Source organism: Lytechinus variegatus, chromosome 4 (assembly GCF_018143015.1).
Source record: "Lytechinus variegatus isolate NC3 chromosome 4, Lvar_3.0, whole genome shotgun sequence".
Lineage (NCBI taxonomy): Eukaryota > Metazoa > Echinodermata > Echinoidea > Temnopleuroida > Toxopneustidae > Lytechinus > Lytechinus variegatus.
Window position 1 is genome coordinate 63,715,131 of NC_054743.1, and position 23,751 is coordinate 63,738,881.

At 37.6% G+C, this 23,751-nt stretch overlaps 1 protein-coding gene across 2 annotated transcripts; it reads left to right on the plus strand.

Moving 5' to 3' along the window:
- The first annotated feature begins 2,264 nt into the window (after positions 1-2,264).
- LOC121414501 (protein TFG-like) lies at positions 2,265-23,088 on the plus strand. Of its 2 annotated transcripts, XM_041607701.1 has the most exons (8): positions 2,265-2,351; positions 13,506-13,728; positions 14,243-14,326; positions 14,845-14,976; positions 17,476-17,604; positions 17,933-18,175; positions 20,459-20,533; positions 22,282-23,088. In XM_041607701.1, exons 2-8 carry the CDS (start codon positions 13,527-13,529, stop codon positions 22,641-22,643), a joined length of 1,227 nt encoding a protein of 408 aa, XP_041463635.1. In that variant the 5' UTR covers positions 2,265-2,351; positions 13,506-13,526; the 3' UTR covers positions 22,644-23,088. The 2 variants fall into 2 exon arrangements, with proteins under 2 accessions (XP_041463635.1, XP_041463636.1); XM_041607702.1 differs by lacking the exon at positions 20,459-20,533.
- The last annotated feature ends 663 nt before the right edge of the window (positions 23,089-23,751 follow it).

A 23,751-nucleotide genomic window follows, 5' to 3' on the forward strand; every position in this document is an offset into this window, starting at 1 on the left:
TTAGTTTCCGAAATTGTAATTTGTAATACGTGTAGATTGGCAACGTCATAACTCATACGTATCTTTTGTCGAAGTTAGCAGATCATTTTGGGGTTTGGGGTTAATACAATTTTAAAAAATAAAGGGTGTATAGGGGTCTTTTGCAGAAAGAGTTACGTATAAAGGCAATTTAAAAAAAAATCAATTACAAGTCCAAATTGCGCGCTGTTGATTGGTTGAAATTCAAGTTGCACATGATTTTTAGAGTTGCGTTTAATTTGCAACCCTTTCTGCAACAGCGGCCCCTGGATATCCCCCTCCCCAAGTGACAGCGACTCCCGGGTCCAGTCTAGGGGACCTAGCTCTCTCAGCTGGACATGACAGAAGAAAAATACAACAAAGAAAAAGACATTAAAAAAAATCAAATCAAGAAAATCAGAATAAAAAAATAATAATGAAAGAAACAACAGCTAGATCAAGAAAAAAAAGAAGGGATCGAGCTAGGAACAAAGAAAGAAAGAAAGAAAGAAAGAAAAAATGAAAGAAAGAATGAAAGAAAGAAAGAAAGAAAGAAGATGGACGAAGAGGAGTGTTGGGGAGGAAGAGATGGGTGGATGGGAGTTGGGGGATGGGAGGGTATAAGGGATGTGTTGATGGAGGGGAGGGGTGACTGAAAGGGGAGTGAAAGAGGAGGGGGAATTCGATGAAAGGAAGAGAAGGGGTGAGGAACTTGGGTGGAAATGGAGGTGGGTTGGTAAGAAAGAAAGAAAGAAAGAAAGAAAAAAGAAAGAAAGAAAGAAAGAAAAAAGAAAGAAATAAAGAAAGAAAAAAGAAGAAAAAAAAACAAACAAAGAAAAGGTAGCAATCATCAGTGCCATTATTAAGTCGATTGAGTATTCTTTCATTTCATATCAAATTTAATTGACAAATATACATTCTACTGAAGAATATCACCACCACCACCACCTGCAACGCCACCATCATCATCATAAACACTGTATACCACTAATCTGCTATGCAGACTCTGAATGGCTCGTGAGGAGTGATCTGCTATACTGGTTTGCGAAGCAGACCAGCCTGAATTAAGGGCAAGCGAAGCGAGCCATTTCAGATCTGCAGCCTCACTAGACCTAGTCTGCTATGAATCAGCTGTGGTACACACTGCAGATGTGGGTCTACATTTGCAGACTAACATACCACCATTATCATCATTATGATCATGGTCATCATCATCAACAAAGGCATCATCATCATCGATCATCATCATCATCATCATCATGTCATTCGCTGTCAGCCTCTTTAATAATAATAATAATAATAATAAATAATTTGTTAACTTAAACATTAGCTTTGTTGGGAATATCATGCCTTCAATCACAATAAAGCCTGATTACAGTCGCTTTTTTTTTATTTAGAATGATATACAATGTTATAAGAACCATTTGATTTACCATATTTTATGTATTTTTAATGACTGCTGTAAAATATTCAATCATTTAAATATATAGAACTTTTTATTGTATTACAAAATATATATTTCAAAAAGTTTTGTATCATTAATGAATGCAGAAGAAAATAACACAAAATTAATAGATTATATGCATTGCTTTACTAGTGGGTTCATATAGTTGGCATACATGTATTCATGTTTCTATATGTACATCTATATCTATCTATCTATCTATCTAGTATCTATCTATCTATCTATCTACATCTATCTATCTATCTATCTATCTATCTATCTCTGTCTGTTCATATCACATCTATTTTTTCTGCATTCCTCAATAGCTTTCTCAATTTTGCTTGAAAATGATGTGAGGTTTGTTGATGCCCCGGGGTTGATGCTTTTCGATCTTCATCTTTGTATTCCTATAAGCCTTTATAGGCCTGACAGATTGGAAAATCATATACAGTCTCATAGTTTTATTTTGATGACGTTGCTAGCTGTACTTTATGTGAAACTATAAAAACAAATAGGCATGGTGTCATAATCTTCTTTTTTGGCAGATGAGGAAGCAGAACACTAGTACAAAATGGGCGGGAGCAAATCATTTGATTTGATATATATGAAGTGTGCCTGCGGGGTTACAGAAAAAAACAACAACAATATTTTATTCCCCTATCATTTCCTTTTTTCCCTTCCAAATCTCGGTTATTGACCAAGCCCCCCCCCCCACTCCACCGCCACCACCAAATTGCACCCAAATGAAATTTCAGAAAAATCCTTTTTTTTGGGGGGGGGTCTATTTCTTTTTATATTCTGGTACAAAAATGTCGGCTACCTTCAATTTCATACACGTAGATGAATGAGGCTGTTCCCCAATCCTTCACTCGGTGATTTGTTTTTCGTATTCTGACGGCTACGGGAGAAGGTGAATATGATGTTTGTTTTGTGATTCGAAAGGGAATATTGTAAATCTGTTAAATTGTTAAATGTAAAGATGTATTTTATGGCTTTGCGTGTGATAAGTAGATTTTATATTGTTCTTGCAGTGCACGGACAGTCGGCAAACAATTAATTGTAGTCCCATCCATTGATAATTAGGGCTGTATGATGTTAGAATGAGTGGGAGCGCAAATTTTAATAGCGTAGATTGTAGCCAGCCAAAATGGAAATATTTTGGCCAGTTTAGATAAATAATTTTAGATCATGTATTATATTCTCTTATATATGAGTAGTTGATCACCTTACTGTAATTAGGCATCAGGATCATGACATCGTACATAATTCACTTCAGAAACAACACAACTTCACAAAAAAAAAAACTAAAGAGAAAAGAAAAATGGGAGAAATGAATGAAAAAGTAAAGAAAGGAAGAATAGAAAGAAAGAAAGGAGGGAAGGAAGGAAGGAAAAAAAGAAAAAGAAAGGAAAAATGAATTAAAAAAGAAAAAGGGAAGTTAAAATGAAGTTAAAAGTAGGGACCCCAATCGAGAAAATCAAACAAAAATCTCCTTCGTTTTACACTATTAAAAGCACTTACCTCGATTGAAATAAGTGGTACAAATCTATTGGAACAGGTCTTGTTATTCCAACATGTAAATGAAATGTGGAAAAAAGGGTTCAAACTTGGCCAAAAACGTTCAATTTTCCCATTGACTCCGTCCGCGCTGCTTTGTGTCAATATAGCCTTTGCGGCCAGTTTTAGACAGTTTGGGGCGGAGCTAACTGCGCGAAAATATCAGGTGATCGCTGGCGCATCGCGTAAGTCCGATGACCCCTAAATCTAGTCTTGTAAAAGACGTCGTCAACCCGCGCCGTTATTCAATAAATGATCTCGATCCCGAAATATTTCCACCCAGTTATTTCACTTTTAATGTACGCGTCCATCGAACATTGATTGAACAGAAAGAAAGCGTGAGTGAGTCAAGGAAATGAGAGAAAACAGAGAGGGCAATCGGGAGAGTATTTAAATTGTTTTCAGATATTGCTTGTGTGTCATTTATGTAATAATGAAGTCATCAAGCTCGCCCGGCAAGCTCGAAGAGGACGAGCAGAATACAGATAATTTGATCGTTAGATTGTTACATTGTTATGATTTCATTCCTTACTTTGATCTAGAGGATGGTGAATTCTTCTTATTTAGATAATCATGTCACGAGCTCTGTCTCTTTATTTTGGCAGCCTAGCTATTACCTCGGTTGCGTTTGCTTAGCATGCAAAGGCCGTCGGAGGTGTGAAAAAACGCCCGTCTTAACATTTTAAATAGCTCCGTGGTTTGAATAAAAATTAATAAAACGGCCGTCGTATTAACAAATGTGACCGAGGTAGAGGCTCCAGTGGCGTAAGCGGAAGGGGGGGCGGGGGTATATATAGGGGCTCACCTTAACCCCCTTAAATTCCCCCCTCCTATTTTTTTTGCTTGCTTGCTTGTCAATTTTTTTTTTTGGTGGGGGGGGGGTAAGTCAAGACCAAGTCGAAATAATGATGATTATTTATTCTTTATGACTTCTAGACGATCTTATACCGCCCCCAAGAAAAACACACCTAGCTCTTACCAGATCATTCTTCCGCGAGCACATTGTTCCCCTTTATTGTTCCCACTTACGATAATGACTTAATGTCGACCTTTCTCAATGTTTTCATATTTCTCCCCCCCCCTCTCATCGCAAGTGGGAACAAAGATACGAGGGGTGCATTGAGGAGGGACATGAGGGTTGAAGGAAAAGAGTAAGTTGTTGAGATTATGGGTTTGGCGCCCCCCCCCCCTTATCCGTTGTTTGAAATATATTTTCTATACATGCTTACACACACAAAAATCATATACCAGTAAAAGCCAGTGATCTAATCTTATGTTTTTATGGAATAGAATCAAGTTATTAAGAACATTTAAAAATTATCTTTGCATGTACATATAGGCCCAATTTGAGTAAGGTTTGGGGGATGTTTATATCGAATTCTGTCTTTATAATTTATAAGGTTTGAACATTCCTGCAGTGGAAAATAAATTTGAAAAAGGCCTACATACTGATTTTAATTATGAATTGTAATGGATGATTCTTACCCGGATGCCCTCGTCCATCTGGAGTATACCCTGGATCGGAAGGCAGGGGACACGCCCAGCTCAGGGATCCCTGGGAGTATTCTTGTTTTTTCAGGCTAGAACACACAAACCCATCATGGGTTCATTCAGAAGATCAATGGAAAGAGGTGCTTTTCACTGGTCGGCACATGAATGCTTTGCCCAATCAGAAGTGAAAACGCAAGAAAAAAAATCATTCATCTCATGAAATGTTCCCATCGATGGGGACGGAATGTCTGGCTTCCAAGACCTTATCGGACATGCGGTTTCATGTCTGTCAACACCGCGGCAACTTCAGAGAAACAAATTCTTTCACACCCTCCTTATTCCGAAAAATCCCCGTAAATTACTTTCTTTTTTTGTCAACACCTTTCGATATCGATCTTTTAAAGTACACCCTTTAAATACCGACAGTTGTAATATTTTGGCATTTCTTTACGTAATCAAATAATTTCTTTTGTGCTGTCATACATGAAGAGTTCATATTTTGGGGGATCTTGCAGACTGAACAAATAAAACGTTTTCTCATGCAGGTTCCCTCATGTTATCGCTGTATTATTCATAAATGATGCCATGTCTGATTTGTACACCATGTTAATTCTTCTGATGTAATACTTTTTGTAAATGTTCATGATTATGACTTGTGAAATAATGCCATATCTTAAAATTGACGAGAAGAGCTCCACATAGCAACCTTCAGAATATTTTTCTTTTTGGACTACTCACAAGTAGCCAGGGACACCAAAGGAGGGGGCAATAAGATAAAAAGTGAGTATTTTCGATCGTCTGATCGTTGTTACATGATGATACCCTTTATACCCCCACCCTATCCCTGTCCCCTCATATCGACCCTCAACTATCACAGGTTTAAGTTGAGACTCATCGCGGAAAAGGAGACAATTAAATGGAGAAATGTGAATGAGCCATGTAGGCCCCCTCCCAGTGTAAAAAAAAATCAATATATGGCACATCCCTTGATATCAGATTTCAATTTCAATTTGACAGTCGCATTGGATACCTTATTTATTTTTATGGGGTAGGCAGTGGTATAAAAGCCCCATATTTTTGTCAACGCAGGTCAATGTTTTGACTATCTTTTCATCCACGACAGGGCATGATGATAAGACGAAGTGTTTGAAAAATATATTCCCATGATAAGCAGATTACGGATGTATAATTCAGGGGGGTTCTATGAGAAACATGTTTTTTCCAACTCTCCGCTCAATCATACCAATGACCTCCAATTTCCAGGGGGGGGGGCGTAAAAAGGTTCTTTGCAGGAATTGGCAGAATAATTATCGTAGTTCAGGACATACGTACGTTTCTCCAATTAGGCAAATAATTTTTTATTTAATTCATTTATTTATTTTTGTTGATGGCAATGATATCAAGGGCGCAGCTTGGACCGAGGGAACGAAGAGACCCCCCCCCCTCCGCCTGCATTAGAAAATAAAAATAACTGACGTCTCGTCGAGCAATTTTTGTAGGCCTAATATTAAAATAATCAGTATGTATGATCTCTGTAGAAATAAAATCTTAAATATGTGTGATTGTGAGAGGGCATTGTGCGTAAATATTGCCATTAAAACATTGATTTTTTAATAAACAAAATATATTTTAGTAGGCCTAAACAATTGATTACTAATTGAAAAGTATTCAGCTACACACCGAGGGATTCCCCTATTTTAATTTAGCCCGTACGAGCGAGTGTACAGTTACAACGAACATGTCCATGCTTTTTTTACACACGCAGTCTCATCCACTCTAATTATTCCCATGCCACCATCTCGGTCACAGACCTCACGCAAATGTAAACATCCTTGCACAGAATTCACACCACACCACACAGTAACTGTATACCGCCATTATGCCATGTACAATATCTCATACACACGACCTTTCAAAATCACGACGTTACAGAGTTTCAACAAATTTTACAAATCATAAAAATTGCCTGAATCAAGACTATCACATGGTCTACGTTCGTGATAGGCCCCTCCCACCACTTCGGGCGATCTTCAACTTCATGACGAAAATTACGTCACGTACACGTCATATGGAGGTTTTTGCTTTGCATTTTGGAATTTATAAGTCAGTTCACTAATTTTTTTTTCTTAAATTAATCTAGATGCAAGACTTCGTCCCAAAACCATCTTTTTTAAGAATGAAAAGTCCCAAAACGGACCCCAAGATGTTTTTAGTGAATATCTTGAAGTAGAAAAGGGCGGGTCCTTCAAAAAGATTATACAGCTCTGCATGAACTTCCAAGACGGCCCCTGAGACGAGAATTTAGGGAAAATCCCCAAAGATGCAGCAAATGCAGAATTTTTATTGGTCAAATTTTGGAGGGCGCCGCCCCCAAATCAAGAACTTGGCTCGCTCACACGCAATCGTGGTGACGTCATGGTAACGGATCTCGTGTGCAAAACTTTGAATTTCCCATTGACTTTATACACATACAAACTCTGCACAATTCATGTGGAATACAAGGACAAAGTACGATATTTTCCCATTCAATGGACAAGTAGAGGTAAGCCATTCGAAAAAATAAAGATCTAAAGAACCACTGACCAATAATTACCGATCCTTTAGATAGCAAAATATTCTTAGCTACCCGAAATAACTCAATTTAGGGTGAAATTATCAGTCAAGAGGAAGCATCATCCGGGGCTTCGTAGGATCAACGGACGCGCGCGACGCACTCGCAATGGTATGTAGGGATTTTGATAGAGAAAATGCCGTAGGTATTGGGGACCCTAGGCTATAGAAAGAAATGAAGGACGATTAAAGGATGCAAGTTAGAAAGAAAGAAAGAAAGAAAGAAGGAAAATAAAACAAAAGAGAAAGAAGGAAAGCAAGAATTTAAAAAAGGCAAGGAGATAAGGAAGGATGAAGAAAGGATGAAAGAAAGATGGAAAGAAAGAAAGGAATGAAGAATTAAGTAAGAAAAGAAAGTAAAAAAAAACAGGAGAGAAAGGACAAAGGAAGAAAGAAGGTAATAAAAAGAAAGAAGGACTTGGGGAAAGAAATAATGAAAGGAAGGAAATAATGAAAGAATAAATGAAAGGGGGAAAAATGAAAGGGAAAGAAAGGGAGAATGAGTGAAAAGGAAGGAAATTAGGAATGAAATAAGAAAAAGAAGGAAGGAAGAAGGAAAGAAAGACAGAAAGAAAATATTAAAGGGACATATTGATGAAAGGAAGGAAAGAAAGATGGGAAACAAGAAAGAACAACATCACCAAATCAATTATTTGAAAATCTATGAAATGATTACCATATCAAGATTTTGCGATAATTTCAGTGGAAAAGTGATTTTTTATGTGAGATTTTTCAGCTCTGATTCAGAGTTTGATCGGGGAGTTGTGTGTGCAGCAATGTGTAATTAGGTGGTTTAAAACCGCCTCGATCATAAGAATCCCCGTTAAATGACGAAATTTTTTAGGCTAAAAAATACCCATTATTCCTGCATTCACATTGCCCCGAAACATATCCTTCCAGATAAATTCCTGAAGTTAGGAGCATGCGCAGTATGGTCTGATAAGGAGGCAAGGCGTGAGATTAAAAAAACACAAGCTCAGCAGCCACTCATGGCTCCCGCACCCAACTACGCGCTTGGCCAAAAGTTCCCGTAAATTGCTTTCACATTGCCAAAATACCTGCGACCTTGGAAAAATCCCTGCGAAAGTTCTCTTAATTTTGCCAAGTACCTACTATTTAGTGGGTATTTTCTTTCGGGGATATTGCGCGTAATTTGCTTTCACATTGCCAATATTACCTGGTATTTCTGATCGGATAAATTTCCTGATCAGAAAATACCTGGAACTGACAAACTTCGAGGCAGTCTGAAACCACCTATTGAGAACTTGCCAATCCCCCAAGCCTGCCATGCCATGCATATGTCACACCCTACCATTCCATTGTGACAGTTTAGCATAAAACTCTAATCTGTAGCCTCAACTTCTCGACCATAAGCAAGTAACCGCAGAAATGAGCAGCGAAAAAAATACACGGGGCGGAGGGCAAATTCACCCTGGAAAAGCCTGAAGTCGCCCTCGAAATCACCCGAAATCATGCTTTCGGGGGCGACATAAAATCTTAATGTTGCCCCTGAAATTATTGCTGAGCAATAACAACTCAGCGGCCCACAAGCGCCATATGCTCGAGCTCCATTACCCATTTAAAAATAATCAAAAATCTGCACTTAAAATCATGAACAAGCCTTGGAAATAGCGAGAAGCACAGTTCCAAATTCCGAAGTTGCGTCTTTTTCTGTACCACGTTTTTCCATACACATGGTATGGAAAAAAATTAATGCAACGGTTGGGAAATGGTTGTATGTATAGGGGTCCATTATGACTACCACCATGTGCAATTTCTAATGCACATTTTCCCCTACAGATATCACAATTCTGTGATAAAATAATTCGAATTACACAGGAAATAAATCCCAGAGACTAGTAACCCCGGTGGGGTCACTCAATATGACTTGGGGACCGCATGACCGTTACCAAAATCGCGGGAAAAGGGGTCAATTTCACGGAACGTCCGCGGACAGAACTCTCCTCGAAGTAGTGAAAATAGGGGTGCTCACTGTCCTCGATCTGATGGAAATAGGGGTCAGGAAAAAGGGGAGAGAACGATTACGGGAAGTAAAATCCATCGCCGAGTCACCAGCCACAGAGGGTGCCCGCATCATGCTCTGTATCTTTATATGGACAACTCTCCATTTATTTTTACAAAGAATTCTACTTTTCTTATTTTTCAAGAAAAATAAAGTTCTTTTGGATTATTGTATCAGTATGACTTGGCTCTTAGTTGGTCATCTTTAAAGGTAAATGCTAGTTTTGGTAACGATATCAAAATGAGTTTGTACAGAATCCAATGAAATGACCACCAAAGTGTCTGTTTGTATAAATAAAACGCATGTGCCAAAGAATTCTGGAAGAAATTGTGTAATTGCTGAGAAATCAGCAAATAAGCACAGGAATCGGGTAGGGCATCGGGCCCGACGCCCTAAGCAATAATTATACATTGTCCCATGTGCGCTTTTCTGTGTTGGGGATCTTCGGGGTGAACATTTTTCAGCGTAGATTTCAAGATTTCACAAAGTTCAGTTAATGTAACTGTACCAGATCTAGATCCTTGGACCTCGATGATATACTGACAATTAAGCATTGTAAATCAGTGTTTACTGCAACTACTGGAATTTCTCTTTAAGGACTGAGCACTCTGACGCCTGTGTTGCAATTTCCTCTGAGGAAAGGGTGTTAAATGCCCTGTCCTTGAAATACGGTAAATAGGGGTAAATTTGCGAAATGGGCAAAAGTGTCCTTACAATCTTATAATTAGGGGTGTTTCAAGGTACCATTTTACCGCAATTTTGTCCTTGTTTTGCGTGAAAATAGGGGGGTAAATTTCACAAAATGTCCTTGAAATTGACTGCAATAGGGGGTCACTTGCATTTGTGGTAACGGTCATACGTGTCCCCAGCGTTCTCGCCAGAAAAAATTCACCCATGTCGGGGACTTTTGCTGCCACTCCCGGAGCGCGGAAGCGACGGCCTTTTCATGAAATAGAGACGCCAAGGGAGCCCCATTGTGGCGTATTTTTAAGCCCACACAAATGCACATAAATGCTAGGCCTGGGAGTAAACATCGATTGATCAAATGGTTCGATTGGCATGCCGCCAATCACCAATCGATAAGCAAAATTTACACAAATCGAATGTTCGGCAGATCCCGATTATGACATTGGGAGAACTCAAATACCCAAGTAATAATAACAAAATGACAAGAAAACAATGATGACACTTCATACAGGTTTAAAAATTATGTTACCGAGATAATTTTTCAAAAATAATCAATGATTGTATTACATTCACAGTTACCAACATGAAAGCGCTCCAAATTTTTTTTTATCCCACCCAACCTTGCCCTCGATACACAAAATGAGTTCATTGTCTGCGTGCACAAAACAATAAGAAAACACACAACCAAGCTCACTTGAGCTGATTGGACCTTCGGATAGCCAATGAAACTTTTGGGGAAACAAAGAAGAAGGCAGTGGTTCCCTTATCAGGAGAGGTCATGACTTCAGAAATAAATTGACCCCTCCCCCATCTGTGTGTGTGTGAGGGAGAGCTAGAGAAAGATAAGGGTGGGAGCCGGAGAATTCCTTTGTTTCAAAACAATAATGCAACCTTTTTTCTATCCCCCTCACACAATGAAAACTACATTCCAACATGCGCCCGTCTTCACCGGTACTTTCTCGACTAGTCTCCAAAAATAGACCCAGTTATACATGTAGGTTCAAATGATAAAAAATCGTAATTTTATAAGGTATTTCAAATTAAATATTTTGCAAAATATTTTTTTGAAATACATGTGTAGAATCGTGGGCAGTGCCACAAGTGGGGGCGGGGACATGGTGTGGGCAAGGGATGAAATTGTTCAAGAAATGCTCCACCTGGGGTCAGTCTCAAAGAATAGTTCATGAATGAGTTGTTTACATCTTTGGGATTTGGACTTTGCACTGGCTGATGTGGGCTGATTCATTCATATGCAGGGGTGTGGCACTTGGAGGGATGCATGCATAATACCAGAGTATACCAGCATGGATTTAGGAAGGATTTTCATTGGAACAATAAACTGAAAGTTTTAATCTCATTTCATGTAGTTTCTTTTGATATAAATATCATGGAGAAGGGGAAAAAGGTCCTACTTTCATTTATTCTAAACATGTGACTTTGATGGAGATTTCACCATAAAGTAGGTCAACTATTGTGACTTAAAAGACCTGATTCCCGACGAACAATCGAATCATTCGATTATTTTTTCAGGAAATAATTGAATGGTAAAAATGACAATCGTCCCATGCCTAACATCCATGCACCATAGCGGTCACGCACAGTTCTCAAACTCCTATTCGTTCATTGTGTGCAGAGAGGGCGGGATAAAATGACAAACACAGTACAACTCCTTTGCTATTCGTTCATTGTGTGTATAGAGGGCGGGATAAATGACAAACACAGTACATGTTCCTTGTATATACAATGCATTTATTCCAAGTTCCACTCCCATCATATCAGTAAGCGCAGCTACCGGTAGGTCATGGAGCATAGCCGGTGTGATGTGCGGGGCAGACGGGGGAATAGTCAACGGAACGACCGTACCGTGCCGTCATATGCCCGCAATAGCAGCCGCGAGCTAGCTGGGCGCCTTGCCACTTTCCTAGCCGTAGTCGGCCTGTATCTGTAAGTGGTCTTAAGTTGGTGGACTTCGGCGCAACCCGATAAATGAAGTTGCTATCACTAAGATGAGTTCATGGAGTGTATTATTTTTTTCTGAATATTTCCATTTAATTTTTCCACGCATGTCGCTGAAATTTTACGCATGGTTCCACTTGGTCTCCATTTCCGCACGCATGGTGTTTGCACCATGCGTGTTATACACTGGCGAGAACGCTGCGTGTCCCCCTCTGCGGCTGAGTGACCCCACCGGGTAGTAACTTCGCATTGGTGAGTTGTCATTAGGCTTTGCTTTTCAAAATGGCCTAGAAACATCCAAAACAACTTTATTTGCTAATTATAACTTGAAAAATTATTTGTTTATGTTTTAGGGGATGAGGTAAATATCAGACACTAAATCATCAAACAAAGCTCCATCTATTTTACAAGGCTGGTGGGAGGCTCACGCCCGTATGCATTGGCGCTTGTACTAGCTAGCCAGTCTGAGCTCTGTCTCTCTGCCAGAGCTCTGGGGGACAATTTGCTCAGTAAAGGCCTCAATGATGGTGATTTTCCTCATTTTCTTTCAAATTGCATCTTGCCTCCTTCTGAGCACAACAAATGTCATGGGAAAATATAATCCACACCATATATGTCAAGGTCAGGAGGAGATAATGTGAAATATGTAAAATAAAGGAGAAAATCTGAAAATATGTGTACAAAACAAATGGAGAGTTGTCCACAAAATCAGCCATTTTGATGCATATTTGCCAATTTGAGGATCCACATAGTAAGTACAACAAGACTTTTTAATCGTCCATAACTTGCTTATTTCATAACCGATTTTGATGAAACTTTTTATAAATTGTTCCTCTCATTTTACTCTTTCCAATAAGATTGCTTCTCTTCTTGGGTTTTGGTTTCCTTTAATGAGTTCATTCTCACCAAATTTAGACTCTCCCATAGAGAAATGCAATTTTCAAAGAACTTCAGTAAAAGTTAGGGTATGTGAGCCTTTATTACATGGCCGAGTACAGGTTATTGTACTGGAATAGATGGAGTAGAAATTAGATATTGAATTCATTTATATCCACGTTCAACTCACACTCACACCCACATCCAAGATTCTAAGCATGAAAAAAATAACTTTAAAAATCATACAATATTAAACAATAAGTAATAATTCATTAATAAGTGAACAGGTATTCCTCATAATACTAAAATGTAGCATTTGAAAATAGCCCCAAAATGCAAAAAGTGGCCCCCAAAAGGTAGAAATGGAGCCCCCGAAATTAAAGAAATAATTTTGAATTAGGGGCCCCAGAAAAAAAAAATATATATTTTCCCTGAAAATGAGTGTTCCAAATCTCAGGCTTTATCGTCCACTCTGTAGAAATTCTATACCTCTGCATCACTCTATTTTTTATATCCTACGTTTTCTGCCAATTCGAGGATTGGCAAGTATAACCGTAAGACATTGCACAATTGCTTTCAGTTACAGTTTTCTAGGGGGTATTATTTAAATAATTGTTAGATACATTTGTATGAAGAAAGGGGAAAACATTTTAACAGCAAAAATTTATCAAAATTGCTTCCTTGTCTACAAAATAACATAATTTACTTTCAGATAAGGGAAATCAACCAAAAGGAAATAAATAGAATAGAATTACAAATTAATCCTATTTATGAAAATGTTCGATGACAGATTACATTGGTGTGTGCAGCGCAAATAACGATGGTCCATGCCTTTTACCCTGTTTATTATTACCTTAACAATAGGTAGGGAGCTGAATAAAGACAATGGAAGGGCCCAGTGGCAGCTTCCCGCAGATCGACCTGAGCAACAAACTCATCATCAAAGCCCAGCTTGGGGACGACATCAGGAGGATACCCATCCACAATGAGGACATCACCTACGATGAACTGGTCCTGATGATGCAGAGGGTCTACCGGGGCAAGCTCAATCCAAGCGATGAGGTCGTCATTAAATATAAAGATGAAGGTATGTAGGCATCGTTGGTTAGGGTATGGAAAATGATTTTGCGTTTACCGGTAAATGAAAATTGAAAAACTGTTTGGTTCTTTACTCTTCATGTGAAAATTAATGAAATGTACTTCTACAGGATAGACTTCATGTTTTCATCTTGTGCATTTCCTATGACAAAACAGAATTTCCAATTTAGACCAAAACTGCATTACAGGTTTTCAGAAATGAAGAAGACCATATTTTCAAATGGAAAATCACTGTCAATACACTGGTTATCCAGGATGCCAGGATGAGAAAAGAATTAACTTCTTTTATTTTTTTGGGGGGATGATAAGATACCATTGATCAATACCGCCAAACAAGATCAATCAGCTTTCTTTTTCCCACAATTTATGAAATTAGGGTTCCAACCCTATCAAAATCAAAATCAAAGTTCTTTAGACAAGCCTTTGAATTGTGTGTTATATATAAATACCTTTCTTGAACTTATCATTTGGATAAATTTAAATGAATTTTTTTTCTTTTACAGATGGTGATCTGATAACAATTTTCGATAGTACCGATCTTTCATTTGCAATTCAGTGCAGTAGGATTTTAAAAATCACCTTATTTGGTAAGTTCATTAAATCCACTTTGATCTACGATGCATATAAAACCTTCGGGATAATTTTAATCCTTTTGCTTTGGAGATATTTCTTTCCAATGTGGCAGTGCCTACTGTAAGCCCAAATTTTTGCTCGTTATTTGATAAGAAAGTAAGCTCCTTTTCTGCTGAACTAGTTTTTAAGGTCGAAATTGAAATAATTATTCTTTTGGCATTTCTTTTAATTATGCAATTTTGAATATAGTATCGATACTGGTTATCACAGTTTTAGTTATCTGTTTAAAAAACATGTTATCTCAAAAGCACATCTATTTTTTTTCAGAAAAAATGAAGGACGCTAATTGAAATGTTTGCTTAATGAACAATAATTATACCAGAATTGAAAACTAAAATAATGAGAATATAATAGATAAAGTGAAGACCTAATTGATAATAAAATTCTATTTTAGAATTTAGTATATGAAAGAGATGTCATTTTAATCAAAATAACTTAATGTTGGTGTGGACTTGACCATTAAATTTTTCAGTCAATGGTCAGCCAAGACCGATCGAGAGTGACCAAGTCAAGAATCTCAGGCGAGAGCTGCAGTCCATACGCAACCAAGTCAACTTTCTCCTGGACTCCTTGGAGCCTCGGTTACCCATCGAGAAACCCGAAGGTACTTGTAAGCCCTCTGTGCGATCAAAGAAAAAAACAAAAGGTATAAGTTAGTGGTCTTGGAAATAAGACTGCCACCATTATCAAACTGAAGCTAGCAGCATGAAAACTTAACCACTTTCATCTGGCAAGTATGGGCGCTTTAAAGATCTCTTGGGCAGAAAATAATGAAAATGTTCTCCTTGACCTTTTGTTAAATAATTGCCATTTTCATATAAAAATCTCTAGGTTTCCATGAGGAAGAGATATATTATATTCCTCCATCTGGCAAATATGGGTGCTTTAAAGGTCTCCTTGGTGGAAAAATTGGATATACTCTTTCGGGCCACAGCTTTAAGGGCACCGCATTTTTAGTGAAAATCAAGTTTCCTGAAGGTCAAGGGCTATTTCCCCTCATCTGGAAAGTATGGGTGCTTTTAAATAAATCTTTGGCAGAAAAGATGTTGTTTTTTCCCTACAATTTAGTAGGTAACATCCAATTTTCTTTAGTGAAGAAAGCTTTCTTGAAGGTAAAGGGTTATTTCCTTCAATCTCGCAAGTATGGATGCTGTCAAGATCTCTCTTGGAGGGAAACTTGAAGGTTCTTGCCAATTTTCTAGCTTGACCCATTTTCATGGTGGTCGCTATTTCATGGCACTACTAAGTGGTCTTAAAGCCAAATATGAAGCAAACATCGATGAAATAACAATCTGACATTTGTGACAAATATTTATGTTTAATGTGAATTATGCAAATAAAACAAGATTAGAGGTGGAAATGAGCGCAAGAGCAATTCCTCTTTGCAAGGAGTTTAGTTTGGAAACACTTTTCATTTGAAATAAGCGTTGGATAGAAGCAGTGTCTTTCATGATGAGTGGTAGTCAGAAATTTTCTGTGCCAGTTGGGCCTGACCACTGCTGTCCACTGTAGCTATAACACTGGTTCTTACAACCTGCAGTTTTAAAGAGAATTGCCTTTTTCTTGATTAAAAAAAGGTTTGAAGGTGGAGGGATGTTTCAGAAGAAAATATTATAGGTCTGGCCACTTCCCCTTCTTGAATTTATGAAAGCCTGGATGATGAATATAATTTGTGGTTAAAAGAAAGACTTCTTCCTCCCAGATGAGCTAATTTCGTCCCACTGGATTGGGATGAGCGGAATACCAGATCCTGCTAAAAGTTATAAATATATTCATCAAATCAATTTGACCATATTTCATCATTGAAATGGGCAAAAATATAGTTTAATAACATTACATAGCATATATAACCTGCCTTGTAACTGGTTGCCTATTTAATGGTGCAATATATATATTATTGTGCTGATAAGTTGTATCTCGGTGAGTGCTATGCCAAAGAATTCCGTTCATGTTGATAATTCTAAAATCATTTAGCTTTCCTGCAAAATGCAACATGATTTCTTGACAGTGGTATGAACCAGGCCCAATAAGAGCAAAAGTTATATTTATCATCAGTAACTCATTTGCATGAAATTGAAAGCATGATCAAACCTGCATGAAAATTTATATTTATGCTGAATACGCTTTATTGCCAAATAACAGTTTTACGCTGAATTGGTATTATTTGTAAAAAAAACTGGGAGCTCTATATACTCCTGTTTAGATAATGATCAAATTTTCAAAAGAAAAGATAATCTATACGTATCTGGGAATTGTTTTTTAATTAGTTAATTTCATGAGACTTTCTATTTCTTTGCTTTATTAATTTTGTATATTTGTGCGCATTTTATTACTAAAAACAAGTGTTCAGATATTTTCTGAATAAAATGAAATTGTTCTTGTAAGAATATTAAAATCTCAAGAAATAGATCAACAAACTTTGAATAGAATTTGGAATAATAATGAGAAAATAATGAGCATTTTAATTTTTAGACCATTAATTGCTATGGAAATCCTTCCATTGGGATTACGATCAAGATGTGTGATGATGTCACACATGAACTAATTTTCTGCACAAATCCTTTACTCAAGTCAAGGGACTGGATGTGCAGCTTATATTTTATGTTTTATTTGTGCTAGTCTTTGCATGGAGACCCACTTGTTGATCAATGTTTCATTCACGGTCTGTGCCAGAAGATTCCACGTGAACAACTTCTTCATCGCTTCTGTATAATTTCACTGTAAATTAGTGAGTTTTCGCAGTCACTATCCAGACATTTTCTGGAACGTTGAGAATCTATTGGAGATGTTCGAATCACAGTGAACTGCTTAGCAAAAATTGGTAAATTGAGACAGCAGATATTCCTAAGATTCAGAGCTGATCAAAAATTGCAGATATTTTCCAAACGTGTTCAGAATCGAGGAAGACTTTGCTGTTCTGACTCACCGATTTTCGACAAAGGCTGCTTTGTTATGAAGTGAAGGGCTTTTCACAATAGATTCTCAATGTTCTAAAAAGTGTCTGTGTAGTAGTTGCAAAAACTCCCCCGTGACTCATCAAGTCTATCCTTAAATCAGAAGACAATAATTCTTTCATACACTTTGATTTGAATTGAATTGATAGAGAATGCCGCGGAGGAGCAAGCTGAAGCCAAGCCTGCCGTTAGCACAGCCCAAACTGCCATGTTTGATCCATACAAACAACCGGCTCCGAACGCAGCCGTCATGAACAGCTTCGGTATTGACAAAGATGGTAGGTGACAAGAGGGAAAGAATAAAGTGTGATGAGTTGAAAATTTGTATGGTGTACTATTTTGCTATACCCTATTTATTGATTTTGGAAACTCATGTTGGAATGCTCCCCAGGGAGTGGAGAAATGCATCCGTGGTCAAGCTAGGATTCAATGACTAGGGTAACAATAGGATAATTACAAAAAATATGTAAAGTGCATAGAGTGGTCATTCCAATATACTGTATAAAAATGCAACATATTATATTATCGTGCGAAAGACTTTTCTTGACGTTGATTCAAGGTCCATTGACCAGGCACAAAACTTTCACTTTATGGTTGATTTTATAGAAGCAACAGAAAGGCCGGCCTCACCTGCTGACAGCGTTTCAAGTCGGAGCTCCAATGTCAGTCAACAGCAACAGCAGCAGCAGCAACAGAGGCAACAACCCCCTGCCAACCAGCCAGGTGCACCCCACCCCCAACCTGGTGCCCCTGGGGTCACTCAGGGTATGTCACCGGTTCACTCGCCCCGCCCCGGCCCCCAGCAGCCCGGCATGCCGCAGTCCCAGCAGCAGCAACAGGCTTATGCTCGTAAGTGATGTGAAATAACCTGTATTTACAGTGGCAATAGTTTTGTTTTTGTTTTTTGCTGTGCCAATTCCCAATGCTTGCGGTTTGCAAAAGACAATTACTTCACAGGACCTGAAGTATTTAGAATGATCATGACTGCATGAAGGTACAAGAATTCGATTCTGAATAGAATGCCAAGCCAAACTGACATTTTTTAATTACATTCATTGGAAATATGTTGATTCAAGGAGTTGTAATTGATACCATCCCATTTTTCATGTGTTTCTTTTTTTGTAGCAAGTATGTACTAGGCATGTAGTTGCAATTAATATGAATAACCATTAAAAAAATTATCATTACCCATATTTTAAGCATGCGGTTTAGTTGTAAGTAACATTAATAACATTGAAAGATATCATTTTAAAATGCATGCTGTATTTTTTTCATTTGGTTTTTGTGTGGTTGTTTGCTGGAAGTGTGTTTGCAATGCCGTTTAAATATTGGTATGAATAACTTTTCGATATACTCTATTTCCTATCACTACAAATTACATGTAGTTTCCACCAGCTGCATGCATGCATGTTTCATTGTCTTTTCTTTCATATTTTACCATTGATATATTATGGTTATTAAGGCTTTCTGTGTAATGTTCTTAACAGTTCTTAAGTAGACAAAAATCATGGAGTGAAATAGAATAGAATTAAGACATGAAAATTGAATAAACATCAAGTACAACTCAATTCATTGAGAGCACATTCAAAATTGAAGAACGAAATTATGCCTTTTCCAGCAAAATCAAGATGAATTCTCATTTCTGAATATACTGTAACTTCCAATTTTATTCTTTGTTGATGCATTTGAAATCCGTATGAAACATAAGTGAATGTGTTGATTTTGAATGAAAGTCTAGTATAGTTTTCCTTGAAAAAAGTCTCCAAATATCTGAACTTGTCTAATATTTATTCAACCCAATTTCATTGCTTGATTCTGTATGAATTTGTTTTATGATATTTAAAGGTCAAGTCCACCGCACAAAAATGTTGATTTGAATAAATAGACAAAAATAAAACTAGCAAAATGCTGAAAATTTCATCAAAATCGGATGTAAAATTAGAAAGTTATGACATTTTAAAGTTTTGCTTATTTTTCAAAAAACAGTGATACAGTCAATGATGTCCCTCACTCACTATTTCTTTTGTTTTTTATTGTTTGAATTATACAATATTTCATTTTTTATAGCTTTGACAATAAGGACCAACTTGACTGAATCATATAGCATTAAACAATGCTCCAATGCTCATTCCACATGTTCAGGGAGGAATTAATCGTTTCACTTGACAATTAGGAGAAAAATAGGACATTTCCTATTTTATGTAAAAAAAATACAAAAGAAATAGTGAGTGGATGACATCATCAGTCTCCTCATTTGCATACCCAACAGGATGTGCATCTAACTGTTTTGTGAAATTAAGCAAAACTTTTAAATGGCATAACTTTCTTATTTTACATCCAATTTTGATGAAATTTTCAGCATAATGCTTCCTTGATTTTGTCTATTTATTAAAATCAACATTTTTCTGGGGTGGACTTGACCATTAAGAATTATATTTGCATGAAAGTGTCTGATCCGGATATGGCTATGGCTTGAAAATGTAGGAAAAGAGTCATATTTGATATTTGAGCAAAGAACAAAATATGAACATACTAAACTCTTCCTTGACACAAAGATTTGAGTAATTTTCCAAGACAATATGTGAAAGAAAAATAAACTTTTCGAGACAAAAATGCAAATGATATATTTTTTAGAATGAATATCATAATAAAAGAATCAGGTTTGTGTATGTATGAAAATTTTCAAAGCCATTTTGAGTAATGTTGGCACTTTATGATCGATGAGCTTGAAAACATTCTGAGATACGTTTGAAAATGATTTGTAAAAATGATTCAGCACGTTTCTAACACAATTTGAATTGATAGAAAATGTTTGTAAATAAAAATCTTCATCAAACATGTTGGAGACTGGAATTGCATTTTCCATTGACATCTGCCCGCATCGAGCATAGCCTCCAATAGGTTTAGGTAAAAAATGTGTTATCCTAACCCAGATTTTGAGCCGAAGTTAAGTAGTCATTTATTACTCAAATGTTTTGGTATGATTAACCACCCACAGAAGGGTCAAGTCTACATGAAATTAACAAAAATATTAAAAAGAAATGAAAATATCTCTTCAAAATGTCTGCTCTTGCAGTATTTGAAAACCATGCATGTTGCTTCCATTGTGTTTGTATTTTCATCCTCTCCTAGCTCGTCCTTCAAGCCAACCCACCACCCCGGGGCTCTATGGCGCTCCTACTCCTACTTCATTGGGATATCAGCCAGGTATAATGTCTGGGCTGGGTAAGGGTGGGGTGGGATGGGGTAGATCAGGGGTGGGGTACGTCAGGAATGGGGCAGGACAGAAGTGGGATAAGGCAGTGCATGATTTTGATGGGCCAGGGATGGGGTGAGGCAGGGTTAGTGTGGGGCAGGGATGGGGTGGGGCAGGGTTGGGGTGGGGCAGGGTTGGGGTGGAGCAGGGATGGGTGGGCAGGGTTGGGGTGGGGAAGGGTTGGAATGGGATGGCAGAATGGGGTAGAGGCAGGGCAAGGTTTAATAGGGTGAGGTGGGATCATATACAAAGTTTCTATCGCCCTAGAAGAAGATCATGTTGTATTTTTAAAAAATGATGCTAGAAAACGATCTTGAAAATTGACGGAGGAGAGGGGACCAAAGCATGCTTGCCCCCTGGATTTTACACTTACAAGGATGGGTGGGGTTACAAAGTGGTATATATGCTTGCCCCTGGGTTTTACACATGAGGAAGGATGGGGTCAAGAACTGATATATGCTTGCCCCTGGGTTTTACAATTAAGGAAGGATGAGGTCAAGAAGTGGTATATGCTTGCCCCTGGGTTTTACACATAAGGAAGGATGGGGTCAAGAAGTCTGTAGGATACCAACTGGTAGGAGGAACAAGTGGGAATTGGAAATGGAAACTTGAAAAAGAGGGGAAAAGAAAGGATGGAATGTGTTTATTTATTTTCTCTTCTATTTAAAAAAAAATGCTTTTCTTTTGTTTGATGTATTGCAACCAAAGCATTACTTACATGAACATATAAAAAAAAATTTGCATGACACCGTTTTGCTTCTTGCAAAATTATCAATTTTTGTTAATGTTTACTTGTTACAGATTATTAATCTGGGGCCCGTTTCATAAAGCTGTTCGTAAGTTACGCACGACTTTACGCATGACAGGTGACCCTTTCTTGTGCTATATGATGTATCCTTTATATGTAGCTGACTTATTTATAAGAACATTTTCCATTTGTGCGTAACTTTACGAACAGCTTTATGAAACACCACCCTGTGTTGCTTATAATTCCTTGTCATTGAGAGTTGTTTTCTTTCAACTTTCTTCTTCAGATGTAGGCTTTGTATTTTCTATTTTTTCGAGATGCAAATCCAGCTCACAAAACACACATACCAGTTTGTACAATCGATTTCATTGAGAGGTTCCCTGTCAAATTCATCAAAAATTCAAATTTGATAAAAGTGTTCAAAGATAAAAAATTGAAAATTTGAAGGTTGGTTTGTTTAAACATTCCTAGAAATGTTGATGTAATAGTGCTAATCTGGGCCTTGAAACACAAACCTAAGCAATTAATTGTAAGACTGATATTTATGAAGGATCAGTCGTAGAAGTCAGCCCCATGATCAGGGCCCTGTGAAGTTGGGGTGCTAGAGGTGTTCATCACACCCAAGATTTTTCCTTAGGCAGCACCCCCTGGAATTCTGGTAGTCATGGAAATATTGAAAAATTTAACCGAAATGACACACTTTTTGTGGTAAATCCCTTATTTTTTATTTTTGCCTGTCAAATTTCTCCGAATCAAAAAGACCTTTATTTTGCAGCAAAGTCTTTTTTTTTTTCAAATTTGCATCAGCACCCATAGTGAAAAAGAAATCGTTCTCAGGACCGTGCCCATGATCAGTTGCTAACATTTGTTACTGGACCCGGCTTTAGAAAAAAGGGATTTTGCAAAGGAAGTAGTGGTTTGTAATTTGCAAATTATGTTTATTTTTTTCAGGCAACATGCCCCAACCTCAGCAACAACAGCAACAGCCAGCTGTTTCTCAAGGCTACAACCAGCCGCAAGCCCCGTACAGTGGTCAACAAGAACAACCGCAACCACAGCAGCCGCAGGGATTCCCACAACAGCAGCAACAAGGATACCCACCGCAACCACAGCAGCCGGGGTATAATCCCCAGCAACAACAGCAACAGCAACAACCAGCTGCCTACAGCGCATACCAGCAGCAACCCGGACAACAACCTGGCGGGCAACAACCATACCCAACACCAGCTGGGGGCCCGGGCAACCCCTACGCTAGGAACACCCCTTATGGCAGGCCCGGGGCGTACCAGCAGCCGGGATTGGGGTATAAATGAGTGTCATGCCTGAGGGAAGGTCCTAATAGAAACATGGAAAGAAGCTGAGAAGCATTTTATTGTATGTTTTTGTATTATGGTTATTTTATCAAAATTCCAATGGTATTTTAGGGTATTTCCTATCTCATTGATAGTTGACTAAAGATCTAGAATTGTTAAAAAAAAGAAATATATATGACATACAGTCAGACCTTTACAAATTCAAACTTTTGATCCAAAGGCAAAATGAAAATCAGTAAAAATTATTTACCTTTAACTTTTTGACTGCACACCTAAGTCTTCAGGGATATGACCTGTCTGATCATCGCTGGAAGTGACGTAGCAGCAAAGAGTTGGGTCATAAACTCTTGGAAGTCGTGTCGGCCCCTGTCATGATTCAGCGAAGGTTGGTGCGCCCTTTAATATGTAGATGTATATATTTTTTTACCGAGTTTCATTTGGCATTTGGATCAAAAGTTTACAGTAAATTTGTGGATGTTTCATCAATGCAGTTTAACTCTCATTCAATTGTGACAGTCAGACCTGTCTTTAAAGACTTCTCAAGGGTGACAAACGTGTGCCTGTAATCCAACCTATGTACAGTTGAGGCCAGAAGTTTACATACACCCAGAGAATTCAAAGAAAAGTTGACACTTGCCAAACAAGGTGTCATTTTCTCCCTAAAAATCTTCATATTTAGACACATTAAATATAAAATATTTCATAATTGTGCTAGTTACTTCTTAACACAAACATTTCAGATTACACTTTTTGTTCAGTGGTGACATATAATAGAAAATGTAATATAAATCATAGATTTGGCATTTATATATTTCTGTGGAATGATGTTTAAAAATTGTAAATTTATATTGCGCAATTTCTATTTGGATATACTCAACTGTGCATTACAATACATAACAGATAAGCAGAAAAACAATTATTAACAGGATATGCAAAAATTTTAAAAGTAAATTTAAGTTTGTTAAATTAATCGAAGAAAAATAAGTAAAGATTAATTAATTCTACAAAATACATAACAAAAAACATGAAAAAAATGACTTATTTATTTAAAAACTCTCTTGAAAGAGGTGGGATTTCAGTTTTGTTTTAAATAAGTTGACAGAGGATG

What these genes read in the sequence shown, in the direction of transcription:
- LOC121414501 (XM_041607701.1), top strand. Translation starts at nt 13,527, where the DNA reads ATGGAAGGGCCCAGTGGCAGCTTCCCGCAGATCGACCTGAGCAACAAA. An exon ending in CATTAAATATAAAGATGAAG is followed by an intron (nt 13,729 to 14,242) that starts GTATGTAGGCAT and finishes TTTCTTTTACAG; the next exon opens with ATGGTGATCTGATAACAATT. An exon ending in CTTCGGTATTGACAAAGATG is followed by an intron (nt 17,605 to 17,932) that starts GTAGGTGACAAG and finishes TTGATTTTATAG; the next exon opens with AAGCAACAGAAAGGCCGGCC.